Genomic DNA, 20638 nt, shown 5'->3' on the forward strand with positions numbered 1-20638 from the left:
AATGTTGGCATATATGAAACAAAGCCAAAGACGAGCATGTACAGTAGAGTGTGTCTGTTTGTATCCTTCGATATCTCACTTAGTAGAGCGGTGTCCAGTATAATAAATTTGAAAGGCTTGAGGAAAAGAACTTAATGCTTGATAATGCCCATCTGACCAAATCTGTTTTACATAATTTCCTTTAATGTAATCAACAGCTTGTGGAATTCTTTTGTGTGGAATAAAGAGGCTACATTGGGCATACCTTTATAATCATCTGGTATTCACAAAGTTTTCTCATGTGTCTCTTGTCAGGAATCCTTTTTGAGGAATGAAAGGAATTCACATCCATTAATATATCATTTTAAATATCATGAAATATGGTGAACGTTTCTCCTGCCGGTTGAAGCCCCAATTGTAACCCAGAGTGGTCAAATGGTTGTGCTACAAATACTTAATTTATCTGTATACAATTATTATGGAAAGCTTAAGTCATTAAACTGTAAGTGTGTGGGATCTGTCACTGTGCTTTTTATTACATATATGGAGAAAGCTTTCCCAGTTCTTTCTCTTTTCTTTTATTTATCTGTTTTTGTGTTGCCCCCAATGTATATGTGTTCACTTAAAAAAAGAAAATACCTGTAAACATGTTGCCTTGCGCTTGTTGTTACTAGAACCTTTATTGTAAAGGGATGATGACTCCATTAGCTCTTCACAAGGCTGGGTTTACCCGCTATTGACTGCCCGCAACTCCCAACCCCCTCTGCATTGTGTATGCACCCTGTACCCATTATGTGCATTGTGTACAGCACACTACATGTGACAGCTTCATTATTTGCCCAGAGACCCAAAAACAAATCAGCATTTCTGTACTGGGGCACGGCCCGGCCCCCAGCTGGTCACTGTAGTTTTTAGCAAGTGTTACTCAAACAGTTGGACTGTTTTCAGCTGCAGATTAATACACATTTGGTGATCTAGTGAGTATTTGGCGGCAGGACGGTGTATGTTGTTTAGGTCTTCATGAGGATTTGTTGGCAATAAGAAAAATATGGAATATCACCAGACTTGTCCTTTAAAAACCACACAAGCTGAGTCAAGCTAAATTGCGAAAGCTGGCTAACCCACTACTCTTGCTTTGTGATACAGGCCCTTTGTGTGTACTTTGTTGAATATGGAGGAACATACGAATCTGACATTTGCCTTTCTGATCATCCACAAGACTGTGACCCATGTCTCTCAAGTCTTCTCTGCTTTGTTAATACTGGACGTCTGAACACACAGTGATGCATCATGCGTTTGACAATTTATTGACATAAGATGTGGTACTGTGACAAAAACAAATCATTTACAACAGGGTTACAGCAATGATGCTAGAAATATTCCATTTCACACAATGCTATGATAGCTCTCTCCATACATTCTGTATTGCTGGCAACAGTTTTGTATATACTTCTATTTGTGGGAGTGCTTGACGCAATGCTGCTTAACAAAAATATTAGATCTACAACAGAGAGACATGAAGTCGGGAGATTAGTTTTCAAATGGAGAAAATCCACAGGATAAATGAAAAAGGATAAAATTGACAGTGGGCTCATGCAGGCACATTAACGTATTTTTACATTACCATGAGGGAAAATAGTGTCACCAACACAACTGATACGCTGAAAAAAGCCTTTTCTTTTGAGTAGATAGAGGCAAGGCTGCATTTCATTTTCAGGGTAATACCAAAACATTTTAATTTATTAACTACACAAACTACACCATCACTGGACTACACTGTACCAGAGCAACTCTGGGCCTTAGGGCGTAGGCACCCTTATGTTCTATAGCACAAACAACGCCAACGTTAGAAGGTTATATTGACACCAGTGTATTAAAACGTAAGCTTGGCATTTCATTTACACGGATACTTGGTCCTGTGAGATTGGTTTGGCCGACTTGTCACACGTTTAGCTCGCTTGACAACAATGGCATTAAAAAACAACACTGGCGTTAAAAGAAAAAAGGTGAAAACATTTAAAGCACATTACAGAATTGAAGCTACTGCAACAATAAAGTTTGTTAAAAAAGGAAACAAGCAGAGGTAGATGCACAATAAATAGGAATGACAAAATAGGTGTGTAAAGCCATGTACAACTATGTGGTTGCAGTAAACGGGGTGATTACAAAAAGAAATACATATGAAATGAATTTGCAAATTCTTAAAATGGAGTGGCACTGGTGTGTTAACACATCATCAATAGCTGCTGTGATTTGTGGCTTGGTTCAAAGCTAATGAGCAAAAACTTTAAAGTTGAAAATAATGGCAATCTGTCAATTGTTCCCAAGAATTTAAACAAATGTACTCAACATTACTTCTACTGTCCCCCCCACTTACACAGCCTGCAGACGCCTCACTTCACTGGATTTATTATTTATTTTTTTAACATGACTTTATAATTACGTAAAAAATATCTATATTATGCCAGAACAGGTCCATTGAAGTTGCTGCACATGGCCTAAAGATTTGTTCGCTTTTTGCATTTAGAATTCTCCATTGCGTCATTAAAAACACCTAAAAGAAAATTCTAAAAAAAAAAAAAAAAGAAGCTGTTTACTTGAAGCTGAAGAGAAAAACGTGGAGTGTTAATAAAGACAGCATGTGTTGAAGGCTGAGGGAAAGATCTGTGTAATAAAGATCTTCTGTTCATTACATGCCTCCAATCAGATGAATGAAAAACCACAGGTGGGAAGCAGCAATGAAATGCCAGGACTTTACAGGAGTTACATTAGAGTTACTAGTCTGCATGTTCTTTTTCCAACTTTTTGGAATTTCAATTTTTAATTGCGGTACAATGTTTCATACTCATGGAGGAAAAAGTAATGTTTCTAGCTAAATGCTGCACACACTGTAAGTAATCCCATTTAAATACAAGAAGCTGTGTTAAAGTCATGACAGGAAAAACAGCAATACATATGCTGCTCAGTGTCAATTTAGCATGTCTGAAGAAGGAATTCTCAGCTACGGCCTCCAGGAGGGAAGGTAGCTTCTGACAAACACACTGTTGGTTTCGACTCTTCACACACATTAACAGCAAAAGGAACAAATCAACACTGGTATTATTCTGTAGGTACAACTGAAGCAAAGCAAGTATCAAAAATAAATCAAAGTGTGAGCCACACACACAGTAGAAATTCTTTCCATTCAGGACATCTTCACAACATTAAGACACTAAGTTAGGGATGGAATGGTAGACGAGTTTTCACTGGGAGGTAAAAATTGAAATGGGGAGTTATAATAATGCTTTCAACCGCCAAAATAAAGGAAGCATCAACAGTGTTTGTACTGTTTAACTTCAGTACAATATACAGAACTGCAGTACGGTGATCACCCACAATACCTTTGTATTAACTGACATTGTTGATCTCTCGGAGGAAAAATACACCCAATATTCCAAATTATTTAGTAGCCATCAATTACTGTTTGCATTCCCTTGTTTTGGCAGTCAGCTGCAGGTGACAGAAAATGATGAAACACTGCTGTTTGTTGTCAGGATGAAGAAGAAGAGTTGCTAAGTGTTAGAACAGGTCAGTTCTTCAGCACGGAGTCGTACATCTGGTAGACGTACTGAGAAACCTCAGGGGCCCGACACTTGAGAGACAGCTGCGGAAACGGAGGCAGAACACAAGAGTTACGACGGGAGACACCTTCCCTCGTACGTACTCGTAAGAAGATGATCAAATCTGTCTTTAAACTGTTCATACTACCTGTTCTTTAGTCATTACATTTCTCAAGGTAAACTTTCTTTTACAGGAAAGCGTTTATGAATATTTAATATGTTGCTGGGTTTTATCATCCCACTCTTGTCATTTTATATCCTTTTTAAATTTGACTTTACCCCCCCGGTGTTTTTATGATCCTTCCGTTGTTTTTAGTTTTTATCAGCAGTTCTTTCTGTAAAGCCCTTTGTAATCTTGTTAAGAAAAGTGCTATATAAATGAAGTTTATTATCATTATTATAATGACATGTCATCAGAGGCTGTCACACAATTTGAACTATAGTTTGAATATAATAGTTGATCTAAAATGTCAGTAAACAAGGCAACTGATGTTCTCTTCGTCAAAACAAAACAGAGAAAATTTGCAAGCCCCTCTGAACAACAAACCATCTAAGAGATGATGAGGACACATTTTGAACTCAACACCAATCATAGTGAGTAGAAAGTAGTATGAGTATGATTTTTTTCACGACTTTATGACAGTTCATAGACAAAACAATGAATTGATCAATGAAAAAAATAAATCCACACATGAACGGATAATGAAAATAATTGTTAGTTGCAGCCCTACATGGAGTAAATCCTCGTCCTGATGTTGAGATGTTTTTTCCTGCTTGTCAAAAGTCATGACTCTTTCGGTATATAACACATTTCATTACAAGTAAAGTACTTTATCACAGACACACACCGATAATATACTACATACAGCTGGATCCACTCATCAGCCTTTACGTAGTTTTTTTTTTTTAACCTAAGAGTCAAAACTTATTGCAAAGAGTTGAATACTCTACCGTGTAGTTGGGGTTGCCAGGTTGAATGCGGAGCTCAGCCAAGATCCAGATGCCATTGGTTAACTTGAGGGACTGGTAGAGCATATCCTGGCCTTCTACGTTTCTCTTGGCGATGGTGTAGATGTTGTTATTCTGCAGCTTTCCGGATACTGTGTCTGCAACACCAGAGTCAAGGGCAAGTAATTAACACACCTCACCACTTGGTGCTCCCATCTAATTACTGAACAAAGAGAAACCGCATGACACACACGTACACACACACACACACACACACACACTAGAGGCTGTAATCATTACTGGAGCTGTAATCACTATAGGTACTAACAATAATGCACCATGAGCTAATGTACTACTGGCAAAAGGTTTAGCTCTATGAGGGTTTTCATGAACTGTGACTGGCAACCTTCAGACCAGGTTTTCTACAACACTGGGCCCTGCTAAGAACAACCATCATGGGTTGTTAGCCAGCCTGCTGTCAGGATAATAGTGGCACACTTATGGGCAGCTTCTAAAAGGAAAGAAGATGGAGGAGTCCTTCAGGTACAGAGGAAGAGGAAATGTTGAAGTATCCCAAGATAGGCATGTGGGTGGAGAAAGAAAACACAGAGAGAAGTGTAAGGTCTTTGGATGAGTTGTTACTAACAAAACAGCTGGGTGTCCAGTCCAGATGTTATTTCTGATGACATTTTTGAAGTGATACCGAGGCCAGTTCTAGGGTGCGTGCACACATGCTTTCAACGTCTGAGGGCTGAAAAGGGGACACTGGGTGGGTTGCTGCAGAGTAGGATGAAATTTGTTTCCTAAATGTGTTGCCACTCATCTGCATGTTACAGCCACTTGGATGTCACAGTTATTGTTTCCTGAACCAAACAGGTGAAGTTGGAAAAAATGCAGAACTAAGTGTTGTACATATGATTTGGCTTATATGAAGCTTCACTGCGGCAATAACAAAGTTAGAAATATTATAAATCCTCGAAACAGAAAGTAACGTACATTCAGGCAGCAAACCACCACTCCTAAGTGAACAGCGAAGGCATCCTTTGAGCCACACATCATATTACCCATGAAAAAGTTTTGTTAGTTTTGATGTAGAAGAAAAACAACCAATGAGTCTCCAAGTGCATTCAATGAACGTCCAGGCCCAGATAATTTAGAGGAGATAGAAAAACAAACATACAAATAAATAAAGATACTTTCTAATCTGTTTTGAAAGAACAAGACGCGATTGAGGGCAGTTTGTTCACTAACTGGCCTACCTGCATTTAGGTGGCAATCCTTTATCTGGTACTGAAGCTCATTCTCATTGGGGATGTCTTTCCAGGTAGCCAGGAACACCTGTCGCTCTGAAGAAAAACAAACAAACAAACAAACAAACATGAGTGAAGTGGAAGCCAAAAATGTATTTCCTTACATTATTTTATGGTTGTTTCAAATCAGCATGTTAAATTTTAGTGTGAGCCAATTTCAGCAACCTGATTTTTAGACTGTGACGGTGTGAAGAGAACTGTTTTATAAAGTAATAAACAAACATACCCATTTTTCCGTCCTCAACAAAGAATATGTTGAGGGGGATGAGTACGCTGAAGTAGAAGACATCGATGCTGTTTTTCACAGCCACCTGTGTTCAAGTACACAAAACAGAGCGGGGGTTTGACATCAGCTAGATTTGGCATAACAAGCCATGTTCCAACACTCTTTGTCCTCGTCATGCTTGTTCTGTACGGCCGAGATGCGCTGAGGTTAAAATTATCGTCATATTACTTAGAAATTACATATCATAAAAACAGAAAATGTTTCATAACAATTCTTCCTGTCCACTTTGCACAAACTGCTTTGTAAAAACAAAACTCAAACAAGCTCAACATTAGTTTCCTAATTTAACTTTCCGGACAAATATGACCACCAATAAGTGTAAAATATTATCAGTGTGTGTACGCATCTGGTGTCAGGAAAGTGATTCAATGTGGGAGTCATTTGCTGCTTCCCTCAGCTTCTAATCCTTGTTCTGATATAAACTAACACGTCCTGAATCCATTGTTTTACTCAAGTTTTTTGTACTCTGACAGCCAATGTGATCTTTTGCTTGTTGAAGGAGAAAAGAAAAGCAGGAAGAAAAAAACGCTAAACACTAAATGGGAGAAATCACTGATTCTCTAAGCTGAGCTGCCAACATTGACTGCCCGTGACTCTGATTCAACATGATCAAAAGGCTGAGCAGCTCCTGATAAAGGCTTGCTAGTTTCAACGCCTCTGTACCTGCAGATTATTGAGAGGGTCCATCTTCATAACTGGCCCCACGGTGTTGATAGGCAAGGAGAGATCAATACTCTGGCTGGGCATCAGCGGAGTGTGAACGGGCAGAGGACTGGTAGGGATCATCCCAAAACTACATGTAGGACACAAACAAACAAAAATCAAACATTGGAGCCTGTATTCAGCAGCACTACTGTTTTAGACAGATGTCGACTCGACTTCACAGTAGTCATATTGTAGCTGACCTGTTCTTGTTGAACTGGACAGCGAAGTCGGACATGTGCTGCAGGGCCTTGTTGGTGAAGGTCATGTCCATGTACATGTGGCCCTGACGGCGAGAGAAGGTACCAGAGATCTCCAGTCCTTTGGCTTTCACTGCAGGCAGCCACACCTGGTAAAAAAAAAAAGTCAGTGTAATCAATCCCCAGACAATGTGTACACGCCTGGTCAATTACTTTGTAACGTTAACACCATATTCTGTCTTTGAATTGTCAGGAAATGCAGGAAAACTAGTTTTAAGTCTTGTCTCATAATATTGCTGTATAAAACACAGTGCAGTGTTTTGGCATCCAATTAACCTTAAAACTCATGACTCCTAATCATACTGACATACAACTATCTTCTTGGATAATCTTGGATAAGAATTGCAGCTCGGAAATGAGTGATTTCCAAATTAACATGAGTCTGACCGGACGTAGCCACAGAGAGCAGCCCCCCGAAGCTGGAATTTTCCTTTAAAGACTTCTGAAACATTCATGCAGCTCTTTGAACTTTCCTTGCAGCTTTTTCTGGCCTCCCTGATTCACTACATACCACTTTCATTTTGCTGCAGTCCAGTAACCTGTAGTGCATGTCAACAACAGAAACCTTTCCGTTTTGGCCTCGCTTAATGTCTCAGTATACGACGGCCTTTGCTGTGAGCAGTTCATCTGTAATTGACTGCATTATTCAAGTGAATTCTGGCCTACTTGCTGAGACCGAAGTTGTGTGAACTCACTGCTTTTGGGGCTACGTAGCCTCCAGTGGTGTTGGCCATGCCTGTGGAAAGCTCAAACAAGTCGTTAAGGCCACTGCTGACAGCTGGAGGTGCTGGTGTAGGTGACGGAGCAAAAGTACTGGGGACAGATGAGGGGATGAAGTTCTGTCCCACCTAAAGCAATCACAACAAAAAACACACAATCTAAGTAAACGTAATTTCAGTCAGCATCACTGGCAACTTGACAATTAGCTATAAACCTACAAAGAGAATCACACAGACAGTCTGAATTCATGCCAAAGGAAGAAACAATTAATAAAACTCTTCAGAGATTATGAGGAAAAACATTTCAACTACAGCAAGATTACGTGATTAGCCAAAGCCCTTACGACAGAGAAAGTGTGAGCCAGCTCAAATGTGACGTGGATTTAAGAATGCCTGTGCTTTTTTTGTGTGTTTTAGCCCATTTACAACAAAACTAGAACGATCATAACATTTTGTTTTACATTTTTGAAGATTATGAATAGAAAATATAGAAAAACATCTTGCAAGTTCAGGTTTTGCAACAAAATTGCAAAACCTGAAACAACAGATCTTTTCAGAGACATACTCACTAGATTCTTCTTACATAACAACTACGACAGAGGTTCATGGGTAATGAACTCTTTAGAGCCATCAGCCATGCCAAGCTGATGGAAAAAACTGTTTAAAAAATTAAAACTGGGAGCCACAACGTAAATCTATTGTACAGGATCGTTGCATTATCCAGGAGACAGCTGTGAGTAACATTGAGGATCTCATTTAAGGAAATAACTAAAATTGGAAGTCAGAGTAGGGAAAAATACTTGTGAACCATCAGCTTCGCCAGTCAAGTGTAATGAAAGGTTCATATAGATGTCCGAGGGAAGGAGAGAACTGTCAATAATCTACTGTACAGTCTGCTTGAAATTATTTCTCTAAAAAAAAAAAAATGGGCTAAAACATGCAAAGCATCCGTGTGATCTTCTAACTGAAAATATGAGAGACAGAGAAGCCGGGTTTAAAAACTAGAAGAAGCTGGTTTGAGAGTGTGGTGGGTTAAACTCAAGAGAGCATGCAGCATGCAGACAGACAGGCAGGCAGACTGCCAAACAGAAGGGCTGGACTTACTGCTGGACTTCCCCCAACACCTCCGCCCAGGTCTCCCCCCAGCTACAGGAGAGAAGAGAGGCCCCCAAAGACAGCATCCAAACATCACAGACAGACCAAACACACAAACAAAGACAGAGACAGAGGTTTTCTTAGCAAACCGCAACCCGTCCAGAGGAGCCCTCGCTTTCTGGGAAAATAGCAACTCCGCATGGTGTGTTAGACATTAAAATAAGAAAATCTGCAAGAGGATGATCAAGAAGTCCAGTTATTCCAGCGGCTTGGAGAAGTGGAAAGGTGACGATTAACAGAGGAAAAATACAGCAAGGCTTAATGTATCTCTATGTATGCTTTTAAAACATTTCAAAACAGTTTTAGTGATATATTCAAATGTTGCGTTACACAGAATAACAGATACAGCAAAGGCACAAAACATTATTTAGCTACTTAAATTACAAGCATACCTGCACGAATATTATAACCCCAAGACAAAAATCTGCAGTATTTAATTTGAAAACACATTTATTGCTTTAAGATGAAAAGGCTGTTCATTCTCAAAGAGTCAGTGGGCTGTTTTTGTGTTGAACAGTAAGAACCAGAGGGAGGAGCAGAGTACAGGCAAGCCAACACTGCAGCAGATACCACTTTCCTCAGGTTAAAAGAGGAACTTTTGTTTAGCAATGGAACAGACAGATGACCATGAAACAGCCTCACATTAGTCAGGGCTGATGAAGAAATCAGAGTTTAAGTAAAAAACAAATGGAGACAAAGCCTGGGTTGATCCAAAGTAAAGTAGTAGGCTGGTGTTATTCTATATTTCTAACAAATCACGTGAAAAGACTAAAAGCTACAATGTGTTAGTCCATCTCTCAACGCTTTTCTAACTTTCCTACTCTGGAGCACTCAGAAAACCCGTTGGCTCCTAGTGAGGGATTCAAATCTATATATACTTAAAAATCTTTAAATCTTTAAAATGGGTCCACAAATTTATACTTTGATTTTTAAAAAATGCTGAGTGGAGATTTAGAAATGCTGTGTGTATGTCAGATGATAGATGTGTTTAATTACAGCTGTACATATTCTGTGCTGTGAGCAGCTGTAATCAACTTATTGTCCTTTGGACTTACCAAACCATTATTCCAGATAAGCAGTCCCATTGGTACGAAAACAAGGAAGCACAGAAAGCTGATTGGGTCTTCAGCCAAGTTTATCCACTCTACAGCATAATGAATGTGTGTGTGTGTGTGTCTTCAAGCTCACCAAACTGTCCAGGCCTCCTCCCAGAAGGTCCACCGCACCCATCTGCATGGAGGACACCTGGGGCACATTGACTGGAGGGCCCAGGTCCAGGTTCAGCAGGTCACCCAGAAGGTCACCCTGGCTGGGGATCACATGTGGCTGGTCCATGGCAGCTGCTGGCCCACTGCTCACTGGGCTCTCACCTGTATCAATGCTGTCACAGGGAAAAACAGTAGTAGTGGTAAGAGAAGACGAGTGCTGTAACTCCAAGTCAAACTCTCTGCAAACCAACTAAACTGGAAACAGGGAGAGAGGGATGATTTTTCCTTATTAAACCAGACTAGACGCACCTAGTTCAGTCCGACTGTGGACATTCACTGACACCTGAAACCTTCTATCCACGATTTTTCTGTCAATAAGCAGCACTGGGTCTTCTTTTCATAAAATATATTTCTTCCCTATTGAATATCAGTGAGACGTGGGGCAACAACTTCAGGCTGTTGGGCAATGTCCTGTTCTTCAGAACAGTTGGTGGAGCATAACGTGCGCTATGAAATATGGGCCGGAGTGCTCTGAGTCTACATATTGTATAATAGACTCTATCCATTCCCAACTTGATACCACATTTTATGCCACAGCAACTGCTTTTAGGCCATAAAATACTGATCAAGAGCCTAAACACCCTGAGATCTAAACTGCTGGTTGATTCCAGCACATATACAGCACTTTATGTACTTTGTCTTATATACATACATTACTTTGTAGATCTGCACGATGGTGTTCTTGAAATGAGGAAGCTGATGACATAGCAAAAATGCCTTTAAACTGATAATTTAATACAGGAAGAAGACAGGCAAACGTTTAATTCAACAGCAGATACAATGCTGACATAGTGCCAACAACTGTGTGCTGCTTAGAAAGAGTCAATCACAATTTATGTAATTTCATATGGGGATGTCAGTACATATTGTGATATAATTATTTCCTGGAAAATCAATTGGCAAACTGCAAAAATCATGTAAAAATCTAATATTGTCAATTGTCGATTTGCAATATTCCCAACAATAAAACCAGAGACATTAAATGCCACAATGTGCAAAGTGTTTGCGTGTCTGACCTGCTGTGCTGCACAGGAAGGTGTTTCCGGTGGATTCCATGGCTGCCCTCGACAAAAGCGCTGGGGGGTTTGTGATAGACAGAGGCCAGGGAGCCAATGTGGCAGATGAGCTCGTCCAGGAGGGTGGGCTCAATCAGGTCCGTCTCCTCCGAGATCAGGGGCTTTTCTGACAATACCACCTCCTTGGCAGTCACGGGGTCGGTGGACAACAGGCGCCAATAAATGTAGCCCCTGTCACGCAGGTCAGGGTTGTCAGAGTCCTGCAGGAGGAGCAGAGAGTTCAACACATGCTGTAAATTATATTTTCGTATTTTGTAAATTATATTATGTTTTCCAGTTTGTTTTAACTGATAATATGGCGGTAGCTAAGAGGGGACCAATTTAAATAAACAGTCAATTGAAAGAAATGGGAAAAAAATACTTTGATATGCGACAGAAAGCTATGCTTTTCAGAGCGTGTCTGAATGAGCTGAGCTAAAACCAACCCCAGATATTTACAGGGCTGTGGAAGAGCAGAAAAAAAACAGGCAACATTATCCAGCAGTGAATAAATAAACCATCAAACTGGTGTAAACCTGCACTTCTTCAGAATAGAAGATAACACTCACCTGAGTGGCCAAACTGAGGACCTGCTGCACCAACTCCTGAGTCTCTGATGGCTTCTTAAGGAACAGCTTGACAATAGCAGTCAGCAGAGTGAGCTGGACCTGTAGATCAAAGCACGCACTGTTATATTATTATATTTTCAGTGTACGATGCCTCCCAAAGTCCACTTCTCGCCCTCGCTTTGAGATGCGCTGTTACGTTGCCATGAAGGCCTTGGTGGATACACATGGAAATGTGCTGACCAGCAGAAATGTGCTCCACTGTGTGCTCCACAAGGAGAGGAATGGTTTAAGTCACTGGTGCTGGTAGTTTGCATTCTGGCTGTTTAACATGATTTAGCATAATTCAAAAAAGAAAAGAAAGAAAAAAGACCTGTTTAAAATTGTTAAACTTGTTAAGTTACTTCATGTAGTTTTATGCACATGGTTTTCCTGTATAATGACGTATAATGTTTTCAACCTGCTCGTTTCCAGATCTTAGCAATTAGCTTGACGAGAACAAGGTTAATCATAACTGACAGAAACGATTTGCACATCTCTGAAAATGAGACCCCAGTTGAACAAACAGAACTCTCGGATGGTCCTGGAAGATGGATGTATCATATTGGATAAACTGACCAAACTCAAATGGGCTGAATAAATCTCCAGTATCTTTTGTATTTGCTGAACTTGATGTCAGTAATTGTTTAAGATTCTGCATGTGTGGTTTGGATGAACCCACCTGGGTGCTCTCATCATGGAAGCCCTCGAGGAAGCTCTCGAGCAACTCGTCAGCGTTGTCGATCCTCTCGGCGTACTCGCCAACAATCCAGATCATGGCAGCACGAGCATCAGGCTCATCCAGAGAGTCCAGATTCTCACACAGCGTGGCAATAATGCTTTCATACCTGAAGAACACCGGTACAGTCAGAATGAAGCTTACAGTGTATAGTAAATACTACAGGGATTACAGATTGTTATCCAGCATGGAACATCCAGACATGCGAGCTACACAGTCCTGGATGGACTACGCCAACTCACAAGGTTCATGTCTAAGGACTGGTTAGTTCTCGGGGTTCAGTGGGAAACATACTTGTTGGGGTACTTGCGGAAGATGTCCCTGATGACCACAATAGCCTCCTGAACCACGTAGTTGACCTTGGTCTGGATCAGGTCCAGCAGGGTGCTGACACAGCGCTCAGCTGATTGCTGGAGAGGAACAGGACAGAGGCTCCGTGTCACCATTGCGTGGTGGAAAAATAACTCATAAAACAAGTTATCACTTGAATTAGTAAGTATTGCTACATACAGAAGAATTTGTATTACGCCAAATTGGAGTGAGGTGGAAAAAAAACAGATGCAGTCAGACTTCTGTTGATTCAATGAATCATGAATTTGATTAATTCTAGTTTCTTTGTGTGAGGAGCGGTCAACTGTATTATAACATTATTACCATCACAATGTGTGCTGCGATGCACACGAGCAGACTTCAGTGTAGAGACTCGGTGTTGAGAGCACTTCTTACCTCCACTTTGATGGCACAGCGTCCGATGGCTCGTACAGCCTTACGCACAAAGTCAACATCCACCTCTGTGGCGTATTCCTTCAGTTCAGCCAGCACCTGAAAGTGACAGAGAGCAGCAGTGAAATACACCACACACATACAGTATGTCTAACAGCTTTTTTTAGATTCAATTTCATTGATTTTGTTCTAGATTGATGTCTTTATTAAAATTACACATCTTAGCCGGATCTTCTGCTAAAACTGGACAACATGATTTGAACAATAAAAAGTGAATCAATTAATCTAGCTCACATCAAAGTAGTATTCATAGTGCTGAAATCACATATTGGTTCTTTTGAGCCCTGACAGGCCAAATACCATTCTGAAATTCAATATATCCAATCATGTACATATGAAAAGCACATACCTAGAAAGAATATTTGTTACTATAAAATTTTATTGTTAGAGAGAGTTAAACCCAATGTAGCAAAATGATCCTCCTAACAAAGTTCCCATGTAGTTGTGTCCATATAAAAGGTACCTGGGCAATGTTGGCCTGAGAGGCCAAGCGGATCATGATGTCCAGCTTCTCCAGTTTCACGTAGATAGGGTCGTTGTACTTGACAAAGAACACCTTGATCTCCTGCTTCAGGATCTCAGGCCTGCACAAAAGCACCACATTACATTACGACTGTGGGAGGTCCAAAAGAAACAAGTCACAGTCGTGTTCTATTCAAGGACTAGACATTTACACATTCACAACAGCAACTACCGGGATTACTGTAAGAGAGTGGTTTGTAGTCCTCATGCTGCTAGGCTAGAACATTTCTACCTGGGTGTCTGAGTGTCGAGTAAGCCCGACTACACTAAAAGATTGATTGATTAATTATGTTAGAAGGTGGTGAGGCCAAAACAAACAGCTTCCAAGAGCTTGACAGCAAAAAATACAAGCCAGTTTCTGCTGTTTCTGATCACACACACACCTTTTCTGGACAATCAGGTTGATGTTCCTCAGAGCCACATACTGGACCTCAGGCTCTCCAGAGAGCAAGGTGACCAGTGGTGGGGATAACTTCTTCAGCAAGGTGTTGTAGTAGTCGGAGTCCTTCGGCAGCAGCTCTAAGAACTTCATCAGCACCTTGACAGCTGACAGCACCACGGCTGAGTTGGCGTGAGACAGCCGGGGAGTGACACGCTCACAGATGCTTCGAATGGGAGGGAGGGAAAGGAGAGAGTCAGTAAGGGACATGGAGGGCAACATTAATCGAAGTATGACGGTCATAAAATGCCTAAAAAATCTAATTAATAAATAAACAAAATGTCTATTTTCTGTGGTGTCTGTTAATGCAGACAGTTTTTGTTTTGTTTGTCCTGCTTCTGAGATTTTTGCTTCCAACTCAATACAATGGAGGTGGAATTAATTTGTGGCGCTCACAGCATTGAAAAATCATTTGAAAATGTTTACTTTAATTCACCTCTTTCCAGAAACAGCATCACTGTTATTCTGGATTATCCACTGACCTGGCTGTGAACAGTCATGGGGAGTCTTTCTGACAGACAGAGTAGTCTTGCACCTTGTACCTGCATGGCTAAAAACTACACCACTAGAGGAAAGTATATTTTTGTAATTTGGGTGAACTGGCCCTTTAATTGTAAGTCCACTACAGGACTTCCTTACAGCTTTGCGTTATCTACAGTATCATTAGAGTTTGAGCTTTCCTTTAACGTCTCTAACAGAGTGAAGCTTTTATTAGGGAAAGAGTTGCATGCAGCACTCCTGTCTCCACTGATTGATTAAACTAGAATAAATCAATACGCAGTGTGACACGCGCCGATTAACATTACAGCCTAGTTAGCTCTCTCCTTCCCAAATCGTGACTTCACAGGGCTGAGAAACAGCTGGTGCAGGATCTGTTAGATGTTCATATATTTTTATATTATTATTCTAAATAAAACACATATTTAGGAGGTTACTAAGGAATTACTAAAGCAGACTGATCAGGGTTTTTTATACTGTTCTGTATTTTTCCTCCACCTTGCAAAAGAGTAAATAAAATACAATTAAATTATCTTAAAATTGAGAAGCGATCGTCTCTTCAATCACCAATAGTCATTCTGATGGTCAATCGGCAAAAGCCTACATTCCACACTTTAGTCGGAGTGATTACTACCTTTGGGCCTCGCGCTCATCCTTGGGGTTGTAGTTGGACAGACAGTCCAGGATGAAGATCTGTCCCCACTCTGTGCACTCGTTGAGGGCCGTCAGCAGCTTGTTGATGTTCTGGGGATTGAGGTCCAGCAGGTTGCTGTTGGGGTGAGACTCGCTGATCTCAGACAGGGCAGCAACAGCGTTGGCCACGACCTAAAGGACAGAGGTGTTCTGTGATGAGAACTTTAAAAAGGATAACTCTGTGATGATGCCCTTTGGATTTCATCAACAACTTCACAGTAAATCAATCAAACTCAGGCAAAACAATTGCATAAATGATATCCTCTTTAAATGATAGTCAATAACTACATGAATATTTTTTTTCACGGGAGAGGAAAAGAAGAGCAGAGGCACTGCATTACACAGTAAAGGCCACGTATTTAAAGAGTGAAGCCACTCTTTATGCCATCAGATAGTAACTAAATTGATCACATTACAGGATCTGTCTGATTCAGCTCAGCAGGTGTCTGATGGATCGATCACATTATACGCTCAGTTTGCATTAATTAAGCAGAGCAGCACATCCCAATCCAGTCATATATACAGGTGTGTGAGGAAAACAAGAGGGATAAGAGATAAGAGAGGAAATGTCTTCAAGAATATAAAGCAAGTCCAGTTGCCCATGACTTAGCATTTCTTCAGTCCAGCATTTTACATCAGTAGAGTTCCTCAACACAGATCTACTAATGTTAAAATATGAGTGTAGCTGGTCAATATCTTGCTTTATTCTAACTTAGCATCGGTGCAGACTGTATTAGGTAAAACATGTATCCTACTAGTGATATATATACACTGTAATCTACTGTACACATAGATTTTTACCACCTCTGCTAACCAGTTTCCTAGGCAAAAACCTGTCTCTGTTGCATGCAAATTTTTCTTGGAAGCAAGGGTTGTGGTAAACAACTGACATTCAAATGCATGTGAGCCTCATGCCAAACTTTCAGTCAAACTGTTTCCATGACTGTCTTGGCATGAAATCATAACCTAAAAAAATAAAGCTCAGGTTGAAAGGAACTGACACCTACCATGGGATTTGAGTCAGCAATGAGATCTCTCAGGGAGTCCAGGAAGCCCTGGTCCTCCACCATCTGGGCGTTGATGTCATGAAGTTTAGCCACACAAACCGCCGCAGTCTTCCTCACGTATGGGTCCTCGTCCTTCAGGCACTTCCTCAGCGGCTCACACAGGTACTCTGTGATCTTGTCCACCCGGATGCAGCCCATGGTGCGGACGGCCAGAGCCCGGATCAGAGGGTTGGGGTCCTCACAGTCCTGGAGGGCAAGACAAGAAAGGCAGTTGTGGTTTTAATCAGATTAGAATTCATTGAGACAGGATCCCACTGTGACACAAAAGAGAAACTCGCATCCATAATTTTTTAAGTCAGAGCGATCCTAAATGTATTCTTTATGTATTAACACACATTTCCAGCTGATTAATGTCATAAAATAGTGAAAATGACACACTCAAATTCTTGTCTTGTCCAGCCAACAGTTGTGAACACATAAAATGTTTAGTTTATTGTCACATATGACAAACGAAAGCAAGAAATCCTCACAGTTGAGAAGCTGGAACCACAGATGTTTTGCATAAATCTAAAAAGGCTGCTTTCTCACTTGAGTGTAGAAAGGGAAAAAAAACTGCATTTTTTCTAAATTTATCTTCCTTCGTGTAGATGTAGTCACTGTTTCGGATATCCCGGCAGTATCATACACAGAGCTGAAAAAGTTCATTTAGGGCCTTACCTTGACAAAGCTGTTGACGGCCATGATGGCCATGTCAGGCTGGCTCTTGGCGTAGTTCATTAAGTAGAGGTAGACCAACTTCTTCAGCTCCAGGTTGTCAGTCTGCATGCAGTTCACCACATCTGGGAACAAAGAACTGATAGCAAAGACAGATGACTCAGGAGTCAGAGTTAACAGTGTGAGGCTTCAAGGCTTTTTCTTTCATCTTATGCTTACATCGTGAGCAATGTGATAAACAAGTCTCCCAAAAGGTCAATATATACTCTCTCAGAAGTGTTTGTACAGTCTGAAAGTGTTGAAAAGCTCAACCTTATAACTTACAAAACAGTTTCCAGATTTGATGCACGATTGGCCCGAAAATTGGCCTGAAAATGGGCAGAGCTCCAAATGCTCCACAAACAGTTTTCTCCACATTCCTTAAATTCCTACTTCTCTAATTTACTTGACCAATCACAATTGGAAGCACTGCAGGCAACCCCCTGAAAGTTACTGGAACTTGCATTTAGTATCACCTCCTGAGCAGTGCCGAAAATTAGCTCCAGGAACTCGTCCACAAAGCAGGCAGTGGAAACAAAACAGATCCAGTCACAATGGCTACACGTTACGTTAGTTTCTGCAGTGGAAAAGGGCTAACTAAGAGTGAAACCAGTCGGCACTGAATCAGATACTACCATTTTCTCCTTGTCTTTAAGGTTAACTCATGCTATGAGTATGTGCTGAACACAATATCAAGTGAGCAATTATACTTTGGCATCACAGTCCGTTGATCATTTATAGAATTGTCTGGTTTAAATGTTCTAGTGTACCTGACGTCCTTTCCAACAGTCATGGCAGCAATGACCTTCTTCACGGCCTCTTTTCTCTTCTCCTTCTTCTCATTGTTCAGCTCTGCCTTCAGTTCAAAGATTTCCCCTGGAGGATGAATCACAGTGAGTGTTGGCAGAAGCACAGTTTAAATACAGTCAGGTGGAATAAGAAGATTTTTTCCAAACTTAAAGCTGCGTGAAATGGAAAAGAAACTGAATGTTTAAGGGTTAGGTTAATCCTTCAGTAGATGACTAATAACAGCACAGTCTAACACTTCAGCATCACTTCCTTCCTCACTCACCTTTTTTGTTTGTTGTGAAGTATTTGGAGTCCGTCATGATTGTGATCCTTAATGTCTGTACAGAAGAAATATGCTGCATTATGCCATCCGCAAAATCTGCATTAATAATTCCCTTTAACCATTCCCAAAACAGAGTACATTTTTCAATTCAACATCCATTTCTGTTTTTACTGTCACTTCCTCACTGATCTGGTGTGGGACTATGTGATGTAGTGATGATCACACCAGTCATCAGTCAGTTTATCTGTGCTGCCGCCAACATTATCTGATTTTGCTGAAATTACCAAATACTGTAAATTTGCATAGCATTTCTCCCTGTATACCTCCTCTCTCTATTCTAATTATTCTATAGATCTCAAGATTACAGCCTCCTATGAAAACTGAAACACACACCACCCTGATGTTTCCCATTGACGCATGCGGACACCCTTTTGATGAGTGGGTTAAGCTGTCTCAACAACTGCTGATAGGTGCATAACATAAATCACACAGCCACGTCAGCTCCACTGACAAACATCTGCAGTCATACTGAAGAACTCAGTCACTTTCAACGTGGCACTGTCACAGGGTGCCCTCTTTCAACATAAATCAGTCTGTAAATGTGCGGGAGCAAAAACAGTTATTCCCGTGAAGCGGTAGGCCACACAAGCTTGCAGAACCGGACCACCAAGTGCATCACATATCATTTCAAAATCTCGGTTGCAACACTCACTAGCAAGTTCAAATTGCCTCAGGAAGCAAAGTCAGCACTGTTCATCTGCAGCTTGATGACATGGGTTTCCATGCGTGACTGGAGGCACACAAGCCTAACATCACAATGCACCGTGCTCCACAGTGTCCGGAAACGTCACAACTGGAAAGACGAATCACGTTTCACTATCTGGCACTCCAGCAAACCAATTGGCAGATGCCAGGAGATCACTACCTGCCTGAATGCACCGTGCTAACTGTAAAGTTTGGTGAGGGTGGATGAATGGTCTGTTTTTTTATAGTATGGTCTTCTATAGCAGCATACAATTATATTTTAGGCAAGATTGTGCTTCCAAATGTGTGGCAACAGTTTGAGGACCCTGTGTGTCCATAAAGAAATGGTTTTCCCAGTTTGATGTGGAAGAACCTGACAGGCCTGCACAGAGCCCTGACCTTTTTGAATGACATATTCAACAATCGCGCATGGGTGAAATGTTCAGGTGTCCACGTACTTATAGCCATGTAGTTTATGTCAACATCAGATTGTTTATATTTGCCCATTCATCCTCATACATTGACAAGAAATACAACACAGAAAATAAAAGTATAACGTTACAGTGGATGCTGGCTTTTGTAATGCCCAGGTAGGCGATATTTCTCTTTTAACTCCACATGTTTTTGTACCGTTTGTAGGATGCTGCACAGACATGTTCAATGTTAAATACTCAAACGGGTTCCCACAGAGTTTTTTTTTGCACGACCATTTTGGGTTTATGTTTCAGTGTTTTTACTGGTGCTGGCTAGCTTGCGTTACCCAATAGTGCAATACACTTTAACGTGAAATAAAGTAAGCTAACGTTATCCTAACTGCTGCAGTACATACAACTTAACTTAACCTAACGTACATACAACTAGCTAGCTAACTACATCTTAAACAAGTCCATGGCTTTAACATCAACCATGGCTGCTATGTGTTCATCTTATTAAATCAGCGTATAGCTGGGTGTGATGTCAAGTTATCCAAGATTTACTCGAACCACAGCAGTTTTACTTTGCGAACGTTATCATTAGCTTGCTGCATGCTAACGTTAAATGCACCAGTTTAATGTCTGGCGCTAACGCTACATCTGGAGTAGCGATGCTAGCTAGCTAATACCGACAAACTAACCACGAAAACCGAATCAACTATGGGGTAACCGGCACCAGTAAGCTTTTCCGGTAGGGTGTTATACCACTTGTAATGGTATAGCATTCAATCTGACATCAATACAGAAAAGTGATCAGCGGCCCAGTTTCCATTGCTGCTGACAGGAGCTATGTTAACGTTAACGTAGCTAGCTTTGTGATGAGCTGCCCAGCTGACTGATCCGACTCGAAATCAATCAATCATAAAAATATCAATAACGTTAGAGAAATGTTTATACTGTAAAATATTTCAGATACCTGGTTGAGCGTACGTCAGCGGGAAAATGTTACGGTGGGTGCAAGACGCAGGTTGGTCCCTTGCCTGGTTGGAGGAAGATGGAGAATATGGATTGTGGTGGTACGTTCTGAGT

General features: G+C 40.9%; 1 protein-coding gene across 1 annotated transcript; it reads right to left on the bottom strand.

Moving 5' to 3' along the window:
• Nucleotides 1-2493: 2493 nt before the first annotated feature.
• Nucleotides 2494-20591, bottom strand: ap2b1 (adaptor related protein complex 2 subunit beta 1). Its single transcript, XM_070916837.1, has 22 exons — nucleotides 20526-20591; nucleotides 18393-18447; nucleotides 18091-18196; nucleotides 17285-17420; nucleotides 16568-16813; nucleotides 15502-15692; nucleotides 14314-14535; nucleotides 13872-13992; nucleotides 13352-13447; nucleotides 12920-13035; nucleotides 12569-12734; nucleotides 11851-11949; nucleotides 11243-11502; nucleotides 10147-10339; nucleotides 8908-8949; nucleotides 7780-7932; nucleotides 7028-7173; nucleotides 6786-6915; nucleotides 6063-6147; nucleotides 5786-5872; nucleotides 4530-4684; nucleotides 2494-3622 (listed from the first exon to the last, which is right to left on the bottom strand). The coding sequence occupies exons 2-22, from the start codon at nucleotides 18427-18429 to the stop codon at nucleotides 3548-3550; spliced, it is 2862 nt and encodes a 953-aa protein (XP_070772938.1). The 5' UTR covers nucleotides 18430-18447; nucleotides 20526-20591; the 3' UTR covers nucleotides 2494-3547.
• Nucleotides 20592-20638: the final 47 nt, after the last annotated feature.

This window comes from Enoplosus armatus, chromosome 13, assembly GCF_043641665.1.
Source record: "Enoplosus armatus isolate fEnoArm2 chromosome 13, fEnoArm2.hap1, whole genome shotgun sequence".
Lineage (NCBI taxonomy): Eukaryota > Metazoa > Chordata > Actinopteri > Centrarchiformes > Enoplosidae > Enoplosus > Enoplosus armatus.

Excerpts from the sequence above, each read along its gene's own strand:
- ap2b1 (XM_070916837.1), bottom strand. The coding sequence starts at position 18,429 with ATGACGGACTCCAAATACTTCACAACAAACAAAAAAG. Across the intron at positions 8,950-10,146 it reads GAGGAGGCCTGGACAGTTTG|CTGGGGGGAGACCTGGGCGG; the intron begins GTGAGCTTGAAG and ends TCTCTCCTGTAG. Across the intron at positions 6,148-6,785 it reads ACCCTCTCAATAATCTGCAG|GTGGCTGTGAAAAACAGCAT; the intron begins GTACAGAGGCGT and ends ACTTGAACACAG.